Genomic DNA, 19,146 nt, shown 5'->3' on the forward strand with positions numbered 1-19,146 from the left:
AGTCTTCCGCTAATTAACCGTAACTCTGATTATTTACAAATGTGGTACCAACATATGTGTCACACACCTAGGCCATGGTTTGGGATGTGACAACTACCATTTGTGGTCTGATTGCAGTTGCTACTAAAAGAGACTGGCCTCTTTTTCAACTTGACGTCAACAATGTTTTTCTTCATGGTGATTTAGATGAGGAGATTTATATGTCTCCACCACCTAGAATGGAGCTTCCACATAACCAGGTTCTTAAACTTCGAAAGTCCTTGTATGGTTTAAAACAAGCTTCTCGTCAGTGGTATGGGAAGTTATCTTCTGCCTTGAAATCCCGGGGTTACGTTGGTTCCCAAAATGATCATTCTTTGTTCTCAAAGTCTATGGGATCTTCGGTGGTATACGTTGCCGTTTATGTTGATGATATTTTGGTCACTAGTAATAATATGGAGGAGATCAACAGCTTAAAGAGTTTTCTAGATACATCTATCAAAATCAAGGATTTAAAATCTCTTAACTATTTTCTGGAATTGGAAGTTCTTTACACTATCGACGGTGTTATCATGTGTCAACGAAAGTTTGTTACGAATAGCTTTCAGAATTTGACACTTCAGCTATTCCCGTAACCAACTCTCCTTTACCCCGTCACTTACACCTCAAAATTCATGAGGGCATTCCTATTACAGATCTTTTGCTTTACCGAAAGCTTGTTGGTAAACTCAATTATCTTACACACACAAGACCAAATATTGCTTTCGCAGTTCAGTTTGAGTCAATTCATGCAAGATTCACGGTTGCCTCATTGGAATGCTGCTATGCATACACTTTCTTATGTCAAAGGCACTGTGTCTCAAGGATTATTATCCTCTTTTGAATTACAAGCCTTCTGCGATTCTGATTGGGCAGCTTGTCCCAATACACGACGATCAGTCAGTGGGTTTTATATTTCTCTTGGTGGATCTTCGATTTCTTGGAAATCAAAGAAACAACCTACTGTTTCTTTAAGTTCTGCAGAGGCTGAGTATCGATCGCTTCGTTGTGTGACTGTCGAACTTGCTTGGTTAACGAGACTCCTCACAGAATTTAATGTTCCGGATGTTGTTCCTGTCACTCTCAAATGTGATAGTTAGGCTACAATTAATATTGCTAAGAATCCTGTTTTTCATGAGCGAACGAAACATATCGAGATTGATTGTCATTTTGTTCGCAAAAAGCTCCAAGAAGGTCTCGTAACTTTGGTGCATACTAACTCGAAGGATCAGCTTGCTGACATTTTTACGAAAAGTCTCCCAGGACCTCAATTTCACGAGCTATTATGCAAGTTGGGGTTTTCTCAACCTCCAACTTGAGAGAGGGGGGGGCGTATATGTATGTACATATACGCCCGTGTATGTTCTATGGGCATATATATACGTACATATACGGCCGTTTATAGTGTGTGTGTGTATAGTTTGTCTTTGTTGTTTTGTAATTGGTAATTTTCAGATAATAAAATTTCTTTTTCTCTATTTCTTCTTCTCACATGTTTATCGTTCCTTGAACTTTTACACGTTAAAACTCATGAAACAGGTTATAACTTATGATTATTACATAAAGCATAAATGTTGGATGAGTTTAGTGAGATCCAGCTAATTTGTGGACATTCTACATAATATTCCAAGACGTTATTGAATATAATGTCTTTTCGCATTTGTATAGTATCCATATAACACATTTTTGGATTAGCGTGTGGAGATCGACAAGCTGGTTTTCATGAGTCAAACCAAGGCCAACTCGTCATCACCATTATATAGTTTTTTCAAGCGAGTCGCCCTTGCTCATTTACAAACCAAGACCGCTAGACTCAGCTCGAAAACTAGTCAAGCCAATTTTAACTCCATTCTTGTTCACTCACCCACACAACAAATGGTGGGATCATAAATAATTGAGCTCATAATATATACGCTACAACACTATTCCAGTCGCTAAATATATATTACAAAAATGTAATAATTATAAAACTAAAAAGAAAAGATCAAAATAAGAGAGGGTATCTATCTTTACTTTGTTTACACCCATACTGGTAGATGTGATGCTTTTAATTTAATACCGAGCTGGCGGTGCCACCGATTCACCCGATCTACGGTCCACACCAGCCGAAGCAACCGATGACTTATTTGATCCACGCACATTATACCTCTCGTACACCTGTTCACGGTTTTCTGACCACCATATTTCCGCCTGATGCTCCCCAAATCTTCTCCGACTGCAAATACACGTACACATACGCATCCATAAAATTCACCAAAAATACAATAATTCATCTATTTATTATTTAACATATAAAACAACCTACCTGAAGCGGACCCGCTTGAGATCTCGTGTCCCATCACTGAGAGCCGTGAGGGTTATATACACACCAGGCTCATATTGTTCAATCCATTCAGACTCCACATGATGAGTAGTAGTTACAGTAGTAGTTGTAGTGACGGTAGATACCGGGCTACTAGGTTTGTAATTATTATTACTACTATCATTTTTATTTTCCTCGTTTTCTGGTGGTGCGGGAACAACGTTTTCGACATGATTATGGGTTCCCGGTTGTACCGTTGCTCCGTTTGGATACTCGTCTCGCATGGGTGCTTCGGTTTCTGTGGTTCTTGTGAGTGTTTCGGTAGGGCGGGGTGATCCGTTTACATCAGCAGAATGAAGAACACTGTTCTGCTTCAACGTGTTTGCTGACATCATGCTTTCAAAGTCGTATGATCCAGGTGGCAGTCTCTCTGCCATATCCTTGAGCTGCAAATTCCATAGAACCCATCAGAAACTAGAAAGTGAAACAAAATTATTTTTTTATAAAAACATATAGATGTTTATAAAAGGAATCACCTGGGCCATAAGAGTTTTTATGACATCTTTTGCAGCTTTACATTTAGCAGATTCTTCAGCTGCTAACATCATAGCTTCCTGAGCTTGTTTTCTTGATTTTTTAACCTCTGATTCTTTAGCATCACATTCATTCCTCAGGCTTTCAACCTTACAAACAAAAAAAAAAAAAAAAACCCAAGTTTAAGACTGCAATTAGGTGTGTAAACGAGTATGAGTCTGAGCTTTTACGTATCGAGCTCAAGCTGTCTCGCGAGCCTAAACGAGCTTATTATTTATATATTTTTATTTAAAATATTAAACATTTATATAACAATTATTATTATATATAATTTTCTAATAAAAAAGAGTAAATAATATATATTAAGATTTATAAAAAATATAAAGAATAAATATATAGATAATTATAACTGCAATTAATCAATCAAAGCACAGACTAAACACCCTTTCATGAGTTCATAACATACCTGCCTACGCAATGTAATAACTTCTTGATTCAAGTTTTCATTTGTTTTCTTGAAACTGTCCGCTGCACCTTTAGATATCGAAAGCCCGGAAGTAGTAGGAACCGGTGTTGCAGAACGTGGTGGGCTTGATCTTCTTGAAAACGGGGAAACCGACCTCGAACTTACCCCAGACGATATATTAACCGGTTTTGGAACCATTTGGCGAAAATCACTTGATAACACGACATCTTTGAGCTGCATCAAGGTTTGACCTTGAGTTGACCGACCAAGAAACACCTCACCCTTTTTCCCTTGTTTTACCGCTTTATTATCCAAAAGCTTAATTAAATCTTGATTTGAAGGCACACCTGATTTTGCTAATTTTAACTCGGTTTTATCAAGCCTATCTTTATTCTCACCCGATAACCGTGGCTTTACATTTCTTCTGCTACTGATACCAGCGGGCCCGGTTTCAACAGTCTTACTTAGCTTTGTGAAACACGAATCACAAACGCGGTACGGTTTTCCAGGGTTCGGAGCTAACGCGGCTCGTGGGGCCTTTTTTGAGCTACACGAGTGGCAATGCACGAGCCCACAGTTATAACAATTGTGTCGTTTTCGAGTGAAACCGAACGCTTGTCGGCAAGACGAACACTGAGATTGCTCGGCACCCGAAACCCATTTGTGAACACAAATGGCAGTTGTGTAATTTGAGCCACACGATATGTTTTTAACGTATCGGTCTTTTAACGATTCGACAATGGTTGGAGTTTTACGGTCTTCAACGTCTCCGTGTCCTAACCTTCCGTTAGCTCCTTTTCCCCATGTATACACCTCGTTTTTCGATGTCAGAACCGCCACGTGATACGCACCACATGAAATCTCCTCAACGGGTGAATTTACCAATTTACCCTCAACTAAACACGGTAATTTCCCGTCACAGTCGGGATTTCCAAGCTGGCCGTAAACCGTGCTTCCCATTGTGTAAACATGTCCAGATGTGGTCAAGCCGACGGTCAAACTATGCCCACATGCCACTTTATGAAAATTGTAATCGATAAGTGCGGGTACGCATGTGGGTTGAAGTCGAGCCTCTTTGTCACCATGACCTAAACGGTTTTTGTCTCCGTCACCCCATGTGAATAACTTTCCCGAATTAATATTTGAACTTGATTGAGTTGCGATAACATCAACAACCGCAGCTGTATGCCATACACCACATGCAACCGAAATGGTCCTCAAACCCGAAAGCGATTCAACTTCTTTTGGATACGATACGTTAACCCGATCACCATGGCCCAAAACACCAAACGTCCCATCACCAAACGTAAAAAGCCGGCCCGTTAATGTAATCAAAGCCGTATGCCACGGGCCACACGTTACCGAACCAACTTGAACACCTTCAAATGAGCCCGAGATTCTCTTCGGCATCCAGTGACTGACTTCGTTCCCATGCCCGAGAAGCCCAACATTATGCGTCCCGTCACCCCATGTGTAAACCTCACCTGATGATGTAACTGCACACGTGTGAAACTCACCACAGGCAACAGAATTAATATTGGAAACGGATAAAGATAAAGATTCGACTAAACGAGGGTGAGTCACGTCTTTCCCGATACCGTGGCCCAACCGACCGCCGGATTCTTCTCCCCAAGTGAAAAGTTCACCTTGTTTAGTTACTAAACCCGCGTGGCGAACCCCACACGCAATAAAACTGACATCTAAAACTATATTTGACTCCAAAGGTCGGGGAAGAAGAACATCGGCTCGTGTAGATGAATAATCCGTTTCAGATATAATTTCACCCCATATATACACATCACCTAATGAATCATTATCATCTGGACCCGACCCATGACTAGAAGTACTAGGTTGACTAGAAACGCTAACGCGAAATGCATCCGAATTGGAACCTTTTAGTTGCATGTTTGTGGGACCCACTGGAGAAGTAGTTGGATTTGAGCTAACCGAACTGTCACTTGCACTGTTTGATGCTAGATCTTTATCATCCTGTTGTTAATTAACCAAACATGAATTACACCATAAAAGTGGTAATATTAATAAGAAAAAATTGCATAAATGGTCTCTGTGGTTTAATGAAATTGCATGTTGTGGCCCCAAAAAAACTACAAACTTGGTCCAAACATTTGTGAGAGGGTTGCACATTTAGTCCTAAAAAACTAACTCGGATTAACAGTGGGGACTAAACGTGCAACCCTCTCACAAATGTTTGGACTAAGTTTGCAATTTGGTCAAACCACAGGGACCATCTGTGCAACTAAGTCTATTAATAATAACAAACAAGAAACTTAAAAATACATAAATGTAAAGGCCTTCATCATTCCATCCATCAATTTTTGATCGGCCTTCTTGTAAAGATGAAACTATTGATTTAAGGCCCGTTATCCACACTTGAGCCTCGACTTTGTCCTTACAGATCTAATAAACACAGAAGTTTTAAAAATATATATAAATAAACAAATTATCTGCGTGTGACAAATGCGCTATAGATGGATAAATCACTAACCAAATCAAGAGATCGTTTCCCGTTGTTGTATATGAGAGAAAATGAAAGATAATCCTTTTCAGGAAGCGGGTAACATCGGAAGACAGCCTAAAGATCACATTAAATGAATATATTATTTTTATTTGTGCTCATGATTAATTAATGATGATATCTAAGAAACTAAGAGAATAATGATAGTGGCATTCTCACAGTTCTTTGTCCAGGGATAATTCTCGAGATTGTGGCTAATTTCAAGCTCTTTTCACCACTGCTAGAGATCCAAATTAAAGATGATTCATCCTGTGGATTTAATCATTAAAAATTCAAGCCATTAATGGTAATTAAAGATGAAAACAAAGAAATAAGCAGAAAGCAAGTTTAATTATCATAACAACTAATAGCTGTGGCATTAATGGCCACAGTTATCATACTTGCTTAATACAAACATCGACATGATTAACTGTTGATCACTTAGCAAATATTAGTTATATACATATACTCAGAGTACCCATTTGGATTTAGGAAGACCCACACATTTAACATTATTCATTTACTGCATGCATTATGCATATATGATATATGTGTACACTTGTAAATACATAAAACTCAATGTACACCCAAAACATGCTTCTTTTTCCCTACCAATTACGCATATAAACAAGTATGGTTATCATTGATAGTTTACTATCCGTTATGCACTTATCAGTGGTTCGCGAATGTTGCTTTTTAAGTATCGCATTGCATGTTTTTCTTTTTTAAATGATTAAGGGGATTGGGGATTGAATTGTAAAAATAAAAAATAGTAACTAATAAGCGAAAGAGCGGTAACATGAAGAAAACATGATGAAAAACTCACATGAGAAAGTCTAAATGGACAAAACCTCGGTTTCCCCTTGCGACCATATTTAAGTAAGTGTGCACCCTTCTTCAGAGCAATTAACGCCTATAAAAGATAAGAGAACCAGATAAGAATGACGAACATCATTAGAGATACTCTAATAGATTTACTTTAATCAATAATGTACTTCCATTTTATCAATAAAACGCAATGCAAGTCCCACATACCACGCGTTATTGACTAGTTTGCGGCTTTGCGCCATTTAGACCATGGTTATTATGCGGATTACAACGTTTAAAAATCAATAGCAAAAGTTTAGCATTATATAAACTACAAACCATTCAGAACTCAAATCAACTGTATTAAGCATATGTTATGCTGATGGTAACAGAAGAATAAACCCTAAGACCTTAGGATAAATGTAAAAATGAAATATTTGACCATTTTAAGGTAGGTCAACAAGAAAATGGTGCAACCTTAATGATTATTTCTAGGGCTGTCTAAAACACGATAAGAAATGTTAATAAAAAAAGTCTGCTATGTGATTTTTTTTATTTTGTAAATAATTGAAATTTGTAGGCCGGGCTCATCATTTCTCATTATTGGTACATGAAACTTAAAACTGTCTCATAGCCATGACATATAAACTAGTTAAACGAGTCATATTCATGTTTGTTACCTGTGTTAAGCATGTCGTTTCTACCCGGTAAACACGATAAAACGACATTTATTACTACAAGAAAAGACACCACAAAGTTACAAAGCCTAAGACTTAATGAACAAAATCCCCAACATTATCCATTAAGGCACCAATGAAGATGATACCAATTAAATTTCTCAAATAATCCATATCTAGATTTTCAAGTTATTACAATAATATGCTAAAAGTAGGGCCGGACAACGAAATAAAGCTAGGGCTTTAGGCCCCCACTTTCTAAGGCCTACAATTTCCAAAACAATATTAATAGTTATTAATGTGTTTAAATTGAATTAGGCCTGGTATGGTAAGGTAAGGTTCGAGAAACTGCATTACTTATGCGGTTGCAAAAAAAGAAAACTTTATTATATTTAGACATTGTTTTATGCTAAACCATCAAAGAGGTTTCGGAATTTAACAACAACAATGAAATCAATATCTAACAACAATATCTTATTACCTTAGAGAGGTCATAAATAAAAAAGAAAAGATATAAATATAATACCTGGTCAATGTGACCAAGATCTGCCATTCCATGTGGCGGGGCACCTATAATCTCCGTCGGTCATTATCGTCGTCATCCACTACCATCAACCTTTCACTTTCAAAACCCACCTCACAAAACGCAAAATCAGACCAGCAGAGTTCAAAACTCCTTTTTAAACACCAGAAATCCGAACCTCAGATCTGCACACCGCCTCGATGATCAGCTTCAGCTTAAAGGGTTTGTGTTCTGTTGGGTTTTAAGTTGTTGGTTGCTTGAAATTAGGTGAAATTGAGATGATGACGGTATGTATTGTATTATTATAGTTATAGATGATATTGTTATCGACGGCAGAGAGAGAATGGGTGGTTGAAGAAGGTGGTGGTGGTGGTGGTGGCGTCGGAGAAAGTTATGAGAGTCAAAGATGGCCAAAGAAATAACAAGAAAGAAGAAGAAAAATAATTACTAATAATATTAAAATGAAGAATATTGAAGGAGGCAAGTTCTATTTCCAAAGCTTGCTTTTTCTTTTGCCTCCCTTTCTTTTATTTTTATTATTATTATTATAATTATTATAAAACCAAATAAATACATCTTCACTCCATCTTATAAAACCAAATAAATACATATTTACTTCATCTTATAAAACCAAAAAAATAAGGATCTTATGATAAGAAAGTAAAAAAGTTTGAGATGGTGGAATGGTTTTATAAGATGGAGTGAATATGATTGTATAGTTTTATAAAAATGGTTGATGATAAATTAAATTTGTGTAGATAAATGTATTTATTTCTGATGGCTAAAACATGTCGGCTATGAGAAAAAAAATGGCGGCTAAGCCAATCCAGCTAAATAATTAAGTGAGTAGGTAAAATATTTAATTTTGGGGAGCTAAATTTACACCGGCTAGAAAGAATGCTAAGTGAAGCCGGCTAAATAAATAATAGAGTTGATAAGTTTGGTAAAATATTCAATTTTGACGGCTAAAATTAGACGGCTAAATGAAAAAAAGAAGACGGCTAAGTGAAGCCTTAGCCTACAAGCAGAGTTGGAGCCGGCTAAGAAGGAATATTTAGAGCCGGCTAAGTAAATAGACACGTATCCCGAAGCCGGCTAAGAGTCAAAGATGCCGGCTAAATAACCATAGATGTAGGCTAAGTTTAGCCGCCTTTGACACGTGTCGAATTTTTATTGGCTAAAGGTGGGACCCGTTTACTTTTCAAAAAATTATGTGCCCATAAAGCGGCGGCTAAGGCTTAGCCGGCTTCGGTGACGTGTTTGTTGTTTATTGGTTAAAAAACAATGATTAGAGAGATGTAGGCTAAAATAGACATATCTATTTAGTAAAATTTTGGTTAAACAAGTCTATTTTGGTAATTTTTCCCTTGCTTTTTCTTTTGCCTCCCTTTCTTTTATTATTATTATTATTATTATTATTATTATTATTATTATTTACTTAATTTTTAACATTCAATAAATCTTTTAAATGGGTTTCTAGATAAATTTATTACACTTGCAATTAAATCTAATAAAACTCTCATCTAAGACTAACGCCCGTTAACACTCGCCTGAAGGCACGACAGTGTGGTGAGGTAAAATCATCATCACCTAGTGCTGCTGAAACTAAATGCTACAGCAGGAATCGAACTTTGGTCAGACTGAACACTAAAGTCTCTTCCTTACCATTCACTATTTACTCGTTGATGTGTTTTTTATTACAGATTAATAAAAATGGTTTAAAGTTAAATATATTATGTTTTATAATTCACATTGGTTAACTATATACGCATATGTGTTTGTCATGCTTCTATTGTGATTTGATTTAATTTATCTATACGGATGTATAAGTTGAGTTATAATATATAGATACAAATTCATGTATATGGACGATAGATGATGCTATACGGGTGTATTTAATGCTGTTGATATGATTATGAACATGTAGTAGCGAGTTTAGAAATAAAAATTGACGAGTGTTCCAAAGAAAAATTAACTTAGGGATATGATAATATTTGTTTAAGATAGTTGTAGAAGAGTATAGGTTATGCTAATGGTTTTAAAATTAACAGTTGTGCTTCGTTTTATTTTAATAACTTTTGGTCCAATAATTTACAAGTTTAATTTAACATTTATACTTCATACTTTGTTGAACAATGTTTTAATTCAAAAAACTTAACTCATATGGCCACCACATCACCGACCAAGATATGTTTAAACTACAAAAAATGTTTTTGAAATGTGTATACTATTTTAAAATGTTAATTTTAAATCATAAACAAAAAGAAGTTGCTTCAAATATGTTTCAAATGATGTCATTTTTTGGATGGATGTGAAGTCACTATTGTAAAGGATTAATATCTATCTATAATATATATAAACGAAGACATAAAAATCTTATGTGTCGCGATGTGGTCGCTCCTCTTTTTTTTGGAGTCACCAAATTTGCTTGATTTTTAAATGGAGGTTTCTCATGCATTTGACCCGAATTCATGGGTATGAGTCTTACCAAACCCAAATATTCCTTAAATGGTTTATAACATCTCATTAAATTAAAAATTATTCTCACCAAATTATTTATGTAAAAATCCTATAAAATAGGATATAATAAAAAATAATATCTTATTTATTTTAAAAAAGATATATATATTATTTAAATTAAAAAACCAATTTGATAGTAAAAAAATAAACGGGTATTGGGTCTCATCAAACCATAAGTATATTATTAACTTTCATAAACCATAAGTATATTATTAACTTTCATAAATATTATTTATAATTAAAAACATTGGCGGATCCAGCATACAAACGGGTGGTTCCCCGGAACCACCCGAGTTTCGAAATAATAGTGTATAGAAGACGCGTAGGAACCACCTTATAAATTAAGAGGGAACCACCTAAAAAAAATTCCTGGATCCGCCACTGATTAAAAACCAATTTCATAGTAAAAAAATAAACGGGTCTTGGGTCTCATTAAAACCATATAGCTTTTAAACCGGGTTATACAATCCCATTTATTTGTGAAACAATTTATCATCAAACCATAAGTATATTATTAACTTTCATACAATAAAAAAAATATAAATTAAAAAAATAAATAAATATTAAAACAAACAATATAAAACAACCCCCGTAATACGGGGGATAATATATAAACGAAAACATAAAAATCCTATGTGTTGTGATGTGGTCGCTTCCCTTTCTTTTGGAGTCACCAGATTTGCTTGATTTTAAAATGGAGACTTCTCATGTATTTGACCCGAATTCACGGGTATGGATCTTATCAAACCCAGATTTTTCTTAAACGGATTATAACATCTCATTAAATTGAAAACTAATCTCACCAAATATTTGATACAAAAATCCTATAAAGTAGGAATATACCAAAAATTAATATATAATTTATTTAAAAATAGATATATATTATTTACAATTAAAAAACCAATTTTATAGTAAAAAAAATAAACGGGTCTTGGATCTCATCAAACTCATATAGCTTCTATATCGGGTTATAACATCTCATTTATTTGTGAAACAATTTAATATCGAACCATAAGTATATTATTAACTTTCATACAATAAAAAAATAAAAATTCAAAAAACAGATAAATATTAAAAACAAATAATATAAAACAAACCCCGTAATACGGGGGATAAAAACTAGTATTATCATAGCTGTATATAAATAAAAGTATTTTGTATAAAAGAATTATTGAATAGATTTATAGATAGCTCGTTTATTTTAGTTACAAACTTTACACACTTCAAATTATACACGACTTTTATATGTTAGTTTTGATACAAAACTTTTAGATTTTTATAAATTAGTTATAATTTTTCTTTTCACTTTTAACTTCAATAACTTTTTCACTTTTGATCTCATCACAACCTAAAAGAAAACCGGTATATGTTAATCGACATAAGAATACCATCAAGTTTTTACATACACAATAACTACTTGCCAACACATGTTTAACTCTTAAATGTATGAAATGAATATATAACTAACCATCAAATCAAATACGAAGTTAATTAAACTAACATTATTGAAACACTGACATTTTGATTTGACGTATTCCATTGAATATACGAAAGTAATCTTATATCTTTTTCTAAAGATATCTTTTACTGATGTAAATATGTTAATTAGATAAGTGAGTTATAAAAAAGTGGATTAAACGGGTTATAAATGGGCTTGCGGGTTTAAACTATTCATCGAACATGCATGCGCGTTTTATTAATTAGAAAAGATGATACGTATGTGACTAAAGACCAAAACATGGTAGGTGGATTGAATGGTTAGTGCTAGTGTTCATGAACATATTTAATGAAACAAGCTAGCATTGAAGTGGATGATGAGGTACGTGTGATATTAAGCCAATTACGTGGATTTCAAGCCACCACATTCATTTATCGATAACTTATTCATCACCATGAACTATCCATGGGTAGGAACTAACTAATCATACATACGAAGTTATAACTACAGACAAAGTTTTTGCTTAATTAGAGTAATTGTTTACTAATTACCACAATTAACTTCCAACTGAAACTCTTTCATGAGGCATCGTGTCATTCAATAAATCTTTGTGATGGTTCCAAACCTATAAAATGAAAGTCTTTGGTATTTTTTGAAAGCACGCAACTTCATAATATACAAAGGACATTCTTATTCTTGATTCCTTTGAATTATCACACTGAGATTTCAATAATACCGTTGAAATACTTCAACATAAAAGTGATTAACGCGATTAGAAGATTACACAAGACATCACAAACCATATATAATCCACATGTATAGGCAAACAACATGTTTGGATCTTCCAGCCATTTGAATTGTTTTTGGATAAACAAGTTAAATGGGTCATTTTTGGGTTCATTAGTTTTAACAAGTCTATGAATCTAAAATTAATGTTTTTAACATATTTAACATTTCTAGCTCGTATTCGAGTTCATTAATTTAAACTTATGAATCTACTAACCTAAATGGTGTAGACCATATAGATCATCCTCATCAATGACATCACAACCTTCAAGGGTTGATCTTGTGGAAAATACATGATTTTTCTCTAAGAGTGGTCTCAACTTTGAATCTTGCTTCCACTTGTTATATATTATAACCTCTTACAATAACGTCCTCGAAATCAATAATGTCCTTTCATGACTTTGAAACCATTCATATTTACAATTTAGTACTTCAACAAGCGGAGGTATTAAACTTCTAAGCGAGTTTAATATTCGACCACTTGTAATTAGGGGTGTTTAACGAATCGAATTTCGAATCCATTCGAATCGAATTATTCGAATTTTGAATTTTTGAGGCTGGATTCGAATTCAAACTAGATTCGACAAATTCGATTCGATTCAAATTCAGAAAAACTAATTCGAAATTCGATTCGAGAATGAAATTCGAATTGATTTGAACTCAGTTAAAAAAATCTATTTCAGTTTCAAACCACTACAAATTTGAGTTTTTTAACAACAAAAAGTACACATACATAAAATAAATAAACCATTTAAAAAAATATTCAAAATAGTAATGTCCAATTACATTAATTGTTGACCAAAGTGATGAACTTTTAATTTTTAATCTTAACTCAAAAGATATATGTAGTTTACCTTTTCATAAGTATGTATATACATATCATCATCATCATCATCATCATCGTACTCAGTATATCCCAGCAATAGCAATGCTATGGTAGGGTCTGAGGAGGGTAAGATGTAGACAGTCTTACCTCTATCCCATAGGGATAGAGAGGCTGCTTCCGGTGAGACAAGTATGTATATACATAATAAAAATAAATTGTATAATTTGAATTTGAATGTCGAATCGAATCGAATTTAAAATTTTAAATTCGTATTCGATTCAAAATTCGATTTCTAAAATCGAATTCGAACCAAATCAATTTCGAATGATTGAAATCGAATTCGAACATTCAAATTCGAATGCGAGTCGAGTCGAATCGAATTGCGAGTTATTCGAGTCCGATTCGAATACTGAACACCCCTACTTGTAATAAGGACCTACTCTTAGGTTGAACCAGGAATTGCAAAAAAATCTAAATAAACTTGAAAAGTAAGCAGCTATGCTCAACCCTTTATGTTAACCCTAAACTGTTTTGTTTCATAACATCCTTGAGGTATTTTCTATATTCTTGATGTTATCAAACGTATTAATTCAACTAGTTATCAAATACATCAAGAAAAGACTTGCCATGTAAAAAACTAAAAATGTTCAAAACTATCTTTTTACCTATAAATGCAAAACATGATCATATTCTTCATAGAGGTGCACAAATTGGGTATGAGCCAGTGCATATATGATCAACAAAAGTCGAAACGGGTCGGGTAGGAACCGGTTCCGGATATATTCGGGGATTTAACCAAGTTTTTTTTATCGGGTTTCAGGTAGGGTCGGGTTTTGACCGGTTAAAGGAGGAACTGGTTCTAGCAGGTCAGGGTTGGGTACATGTCCGGAAAGAAACCTAATACCAAGTAGAACCCGCGGGTCAGGTACGGACTGGAACCGGTTCCGGTCGAACCCGAAACCATGTATTTTGTGCACCTCTTCTTCATATAATACATGCAACTCAAACTTGAATTTTCTTTTTCCTTCTTTTTTTTAACGAATTCAAACTTGACTTGGTTAACCATGTCATCAACCATCTCATTTAGTTATTTTTCTTTGTATCACATTTCTATTCAAAATAAAAGTTTTTTTAAAGTTATATTCGATAATCTTAGGTTTGAACATATTTGCCTATGGACAAAAGAATGAAAAAAAATACTTTTTTATCTTTATCTCCCCAACATTTATCAAACCTTTTGCCTGATCATATTTTGTCTATGGATGAATTGTGTTTTCTTCTTTCATCACATTATGTAAATCAATATCAATATCAATATCCATAACATCATAAAAGAATTGACATGCTAGGACCCATAACCTTTATAGTTGTACGTTCAAAGATTTTTTAGTAACTCCACAAACTATCTTGCACAAACCAAACACATCAGGACACATCATTTAATAAATCATTGTTTTCATTTTTTGTGATCCACATATATAATTTCAAATAGGCCAAAAGGTTATCAAATTTTACAGCTCTTTTAACATATCATAAGTGGAATAATTGACTTGATTTTTTTCCTTGTAACAAAAAATCAAAGGTGCCGTGCCTAGTTAATTAGTGAATGTGTGATATCTGTGTTGTAGATACACTCAACTGTTACATTTTGTGATTTCAATCAATCTCGTACAACCAAGTAAATAGTGCGTGTAATACACATAACATGAAGATACTTACCATTACATATAAAGTTGGTATGCTCTTTCTTAAAAATAATAAAATAAAATAAAATAAAATAAAATAAACAATTACAACGTCATTTAACGGTGCATTATTCAGAGTTATTAACAAATTTTGTCTCACAGTCATCAAAACAATCAATAATAGCCTCCCAATCTTGTCACCCTCATGTCTTAAAATAGGTTTGAAGTTTATAATTATTTTGTGTGAAGTCCAATTATAATCATAAAATGTAGGGAAAATTCCCTAAATAGCCCTTTTAAAGAGAGAGAAACACAAAATAGCCCGTGAGATTTCTTTTTTCAAAAATAGCCCTCGAAATCCAACTTCCACGTGACATTGGGATTTTCCCCGTGAGTTTTCGTGGACCAATCAAAATCTGCCATGTGTCAAGCATTCTCACCTACTACGCAAGTTTTCATCCTAAATCCGTCTTAAACGTTACTTTTCACATCAAATCTAATTTGATAAAAACCAACTTTAACGTGATGTTTCAACCTGTTTCCGTCGCCAACGTGAGTTTTCAAAAAAGTTGATTTTTGAGTTTTTTTTAAAATTCATCTCCAAAGATGAATTTCAAATGATTTCAACTCCGGAGACGAATTTTGATTATAGTCAACTGTCAATACGAGGTTTGAGGAGAAATACTTTATGTGGACCGCATCCATCTAACCCTTTTTCAGAATACGTTGATTTTATGAGCAAATCAGTAGTCAAAGTTGGATTTGTTATACAAAACCATCTTCAAAGATGTTCAAAGATGTTTTTGAGGATAATTTAATCTTTTGTTCATAAAATAAGTTCCGAAAGAAAGAGAGGATAATTGTGTAACCACCGGAGATGGCGGCATCGACATCGCGAGTTTGAAATAGTGGTTCTTATTTCCGACCAATAATTGCATATATGTGGCATTGATGTTTGGGTGCAGTGGTGAGGAGCCGACGTTGGGTGCGGTAGTGTCGGGTTGCGGGACATGGGTTTGGTTGGTGATGAGGATTTGGTTTGAGAGTATCAATATGGTGTTGGTGGGTGGTTGTGGTGGTGGTGTCCGGTAGCATTAAGTGGCGGAGGAAATTGTGGGAGTTTGATGAAGAAGATGATGAATATGATTTATTTTAAAAAGACGAAATTCATTTGAAATTCATCTTTGGAGATGAATTTCAAAAAAACTTAAAAAGCCATAATTTTGAAAACTCATGTTGGAGACGGAAACATGTTGAAACATCACGTTAAAGTTGGTTTTTATCAGATTAAATTTGATGTGAAAAATAACGTTTAAAACGGATTTGGGATGAAAACTTGTGTGGTAGGTGGGAATGCTTGACGCATGACAGATTTTGATTGGTTCACGAAAACTCACCGGGAAAATCCCAATATCACATGGAAATTGAATTTCGAGGGCTATTTTTGGAAAACGAAATCTCACGAGCTATTTTTGTGTTTCTCTCTCTTCGAAAGGGCTATTTAAGGAATTTCCCCCCTCCCTAAAATGTACTGTTAAAGACATGACTCTTTTAAGACTGAGGGGTGTGGGGCTTCAACGGGGGCGCTAGAGCCCCTCCGCTCGCGCCCCCAGGCGCTAACACCACACCACCAGGCGCTAGCGGGGGCACTAACGGGGCGTTAACGCGAAAAACAATGCAGGCGTGAGCCGGTTAGCGGGAGAAGAGAGAGGGCTGCACGGGATTTGAAGATTTTTTGACCGTTGGGAGCCGAACAAACCCAAAAAAAAATTATTTTTCCTATATAATTATACCCCATTTCACCCATTTTTATACCAAAACTTCAAACCTTCACCCAAAATCAATTCATCTTCTCAACTTTTTTTAAAAAAATGGCTGGAAATTGGTACCCAAACCTTGATTCAGATTATCTTGACGATGATTTATGGTCGTCACCGCACCAACCGATGTTTTATTCGGAGCCGCAAGAATCATCCGGCTTTCAACCATCCAACACACAACCGTCTCTTAACTTTGTTGTTCCGGAGACACAAGAATCACACGGTGAAGCTACAGGACCAAAAAGACGCGTCCACCGGAAAAAACAAGTTGCAACGGACGGGTCGGGACCGGCTTCGACTCCGAGGACGAAACGGAAAGCCACTCCGTGGTCATCGGATGAGAAGGAAGCCTTGTGTCGGGCTTGGATAGTCATTTCTGAGGATCGGCGTTGCGGTAATTGTTTTAACGTTTTTAAAAATGATTTTTAATAAAAAAGTTAAATAAAAAAGTTAAATGGAAATCTAATTTATTTATTCATTTTGCAGCCGACTACCAAAAGAGCAAGATTTTTTGGACAAAGGTTAGGGAGACGTTCTGCATGCTCGTTGGGAGTACAGAGCGGAACGCCGATATGATTTCGGGTCGGTGGTCCGAAATCAGAAAATTTGTCGGCTTGTTTACTAATCTTTTCAACAGGAACAGCGGTCGTATGAGACCAAGTGGCAGTGATGATTTGGCGGTTTACAATTTCACGGTCGAAGAGTGGAAGCAGGAGTGTTTGCGGAGTTATGGGATGGTGAAGACGTGGGACGATTTATTGTTGTGGGAGAGGTTGAAAAGGTGTTCCAAGTGGGTTGAGCTGGTGGCGCCGGACTTTGATGCGGAAGTAAGGGCGAAACGGACTAAAACTAGTTCGTCTGGAGCGTATAGCACTTCAACCGGGTCGGATTGCCGCGTTGGATTCGACCTAAACATTGCGGAGGAGGAAACGTCTTCACCGCCGAGGAGGCGGCCATTGGGAAGGGACGCCAAGGGGAAAAAACCGGCTGAGGGGGAAGCCGTAAACATCGCCAATCTTGTTGAATCCCTCAATAAATTCAACAAAACCATGGAGGTGGTCTCTAATGACAAAATGGAAAAAAGTCGAATGAGAGATTTGGACTTTCTTACTAGAGACTTCAGTAACTTAAATCCGGTCGATCAAATGCTAATGGAAAAGCAAAATGAACGCATCCGAAAGAGGTTGATCGAAGAAGACCAAGCCGAAGAATAAGAATAATGTTTTTTTTAGTACTTTAATTTTTATTTTATTTTTAGATATTAATGTGTTTTTTTATTAATGTGTGTTTTTTTTAATAATTTATGAGTTTTTTTAATAATACGTTGTTTGAATATATTTATAAAAAAATAAAAATAAAAATTCGCTGGAGCCCCTCCACACCAGGGCCAGGGGCTCCAACGGAGGCTCCAACACCCCTCTTATCCAGTTTCTCTCTCTGCCACACGTCATAATATTATTGGTTGGAGCACCCATTAAAGCCCCCCACACCCCTCAGCCTAACTGAAGTATATGCATCGAATTTAAACAATTTATTTGTGTATTTTGTTGAAGAGAATCTTTTAATTTCTTCTTTTCTTCCAAATGAGGGTATAACAAAAGCAGGACATAGTTTCATATATTCCTTAAAAATCCCTCATGTTCTAAGGAAAAAAGAATAGCAGGTAATTAGATTCTAAAAACAAATGCTTAGATCTTATGAAGGAAAACATCGTGCGATGGTCAAAACATAAAGCATCCCTAAAAAATGATTTATTAGTTTATTTTAATAGTTATATAAGTATTATAAAACACAACTATTTAACAATTATGTATCATTAACTCACAGTTTTAGGATATCTTGATTCCACCTACTCAGTTACAAACTTCGCATTTTATAAAGAACAAAACATCTACAAAAACGCACAAATAAAAAGAAATTTGAAAATAAATTTATGAAAGTCTATTTGTTACTTAGAAACACAATATCAATCAGATATGTATGACTTGAGCACCCATCCACTTTTAGACAACTTTATATCTATTTATTCACACTGCTTCTCTTCTTCATCACATATGTACACCCCTAATATCCAATCTCTTCATATGAGCAATGTCACGCGCTAGTGATTAAAAAGGTGAAAGGATGACCAAGATGCCTAGAACGAGGAAAGTTAACAGATGCTCGTAGAAGTAAATTTTGATATGTACAACATGCCTACTTGCCATTCGGTGTTTCGCCCGAGTCCTG

At 35.2% G+C, this 19,146-nt stretch overlaps 1 protein-coding gene across 1 annotated transcript; it reads right to left on the reverse strand.

The window, feature by feature from the left end:
• Positions 1-1,809: 1,809 nt before the first annotated feature.
• On the reverse strand, positions 1,810-7,884 carry LOC143563020 (PH, RCC1 and FYVE domains-containing protein 1-like). Its single transcript, XM_077050667.1, has 9 exons — positions 7,846-7,884; positions 6,662-6,748; positions 6,016-6,105; positions 5,827-5,913; positions 5,619-5,738; positions 3,321-5,309; positions 2,857-3,003; positions 2,324-2,766; positions 1,810-2,233 (listed from the first exon to the last, which is right to left on the reverse strand). Exons 1-9 carry the CDS (start codon positions 7,870-7,872, stop codon positions 2,071-2,073), a joined length of 3,153 nt encoding a protein of 1,050 aa, XP_076906782.1. The 5' UTR covers positions 7,873-7,884; the 3' UTR covers positions 1,810-2,070.
• Between the last annotated feature and the right edge of the window lie 11,262 nt (positions 7,885-19,146).

This window comes from Bidens hawaiensis, unplaced genomic scaffold, assembly GCF_021521415.1.
Source record: "Bidens hawaiensis isolate Kalapana, Puna unplaced genomic scaffold, B.hawaiensis_p1.1 tig00021193_1, whole genome shotgun sequence".
Lineage (NCBI taxonomy): Eukaryota > Viridiplantae > Streptophyta > Magnoliopsida > Asterales > Asteraceae > Bidens > Bidens hawaiensis.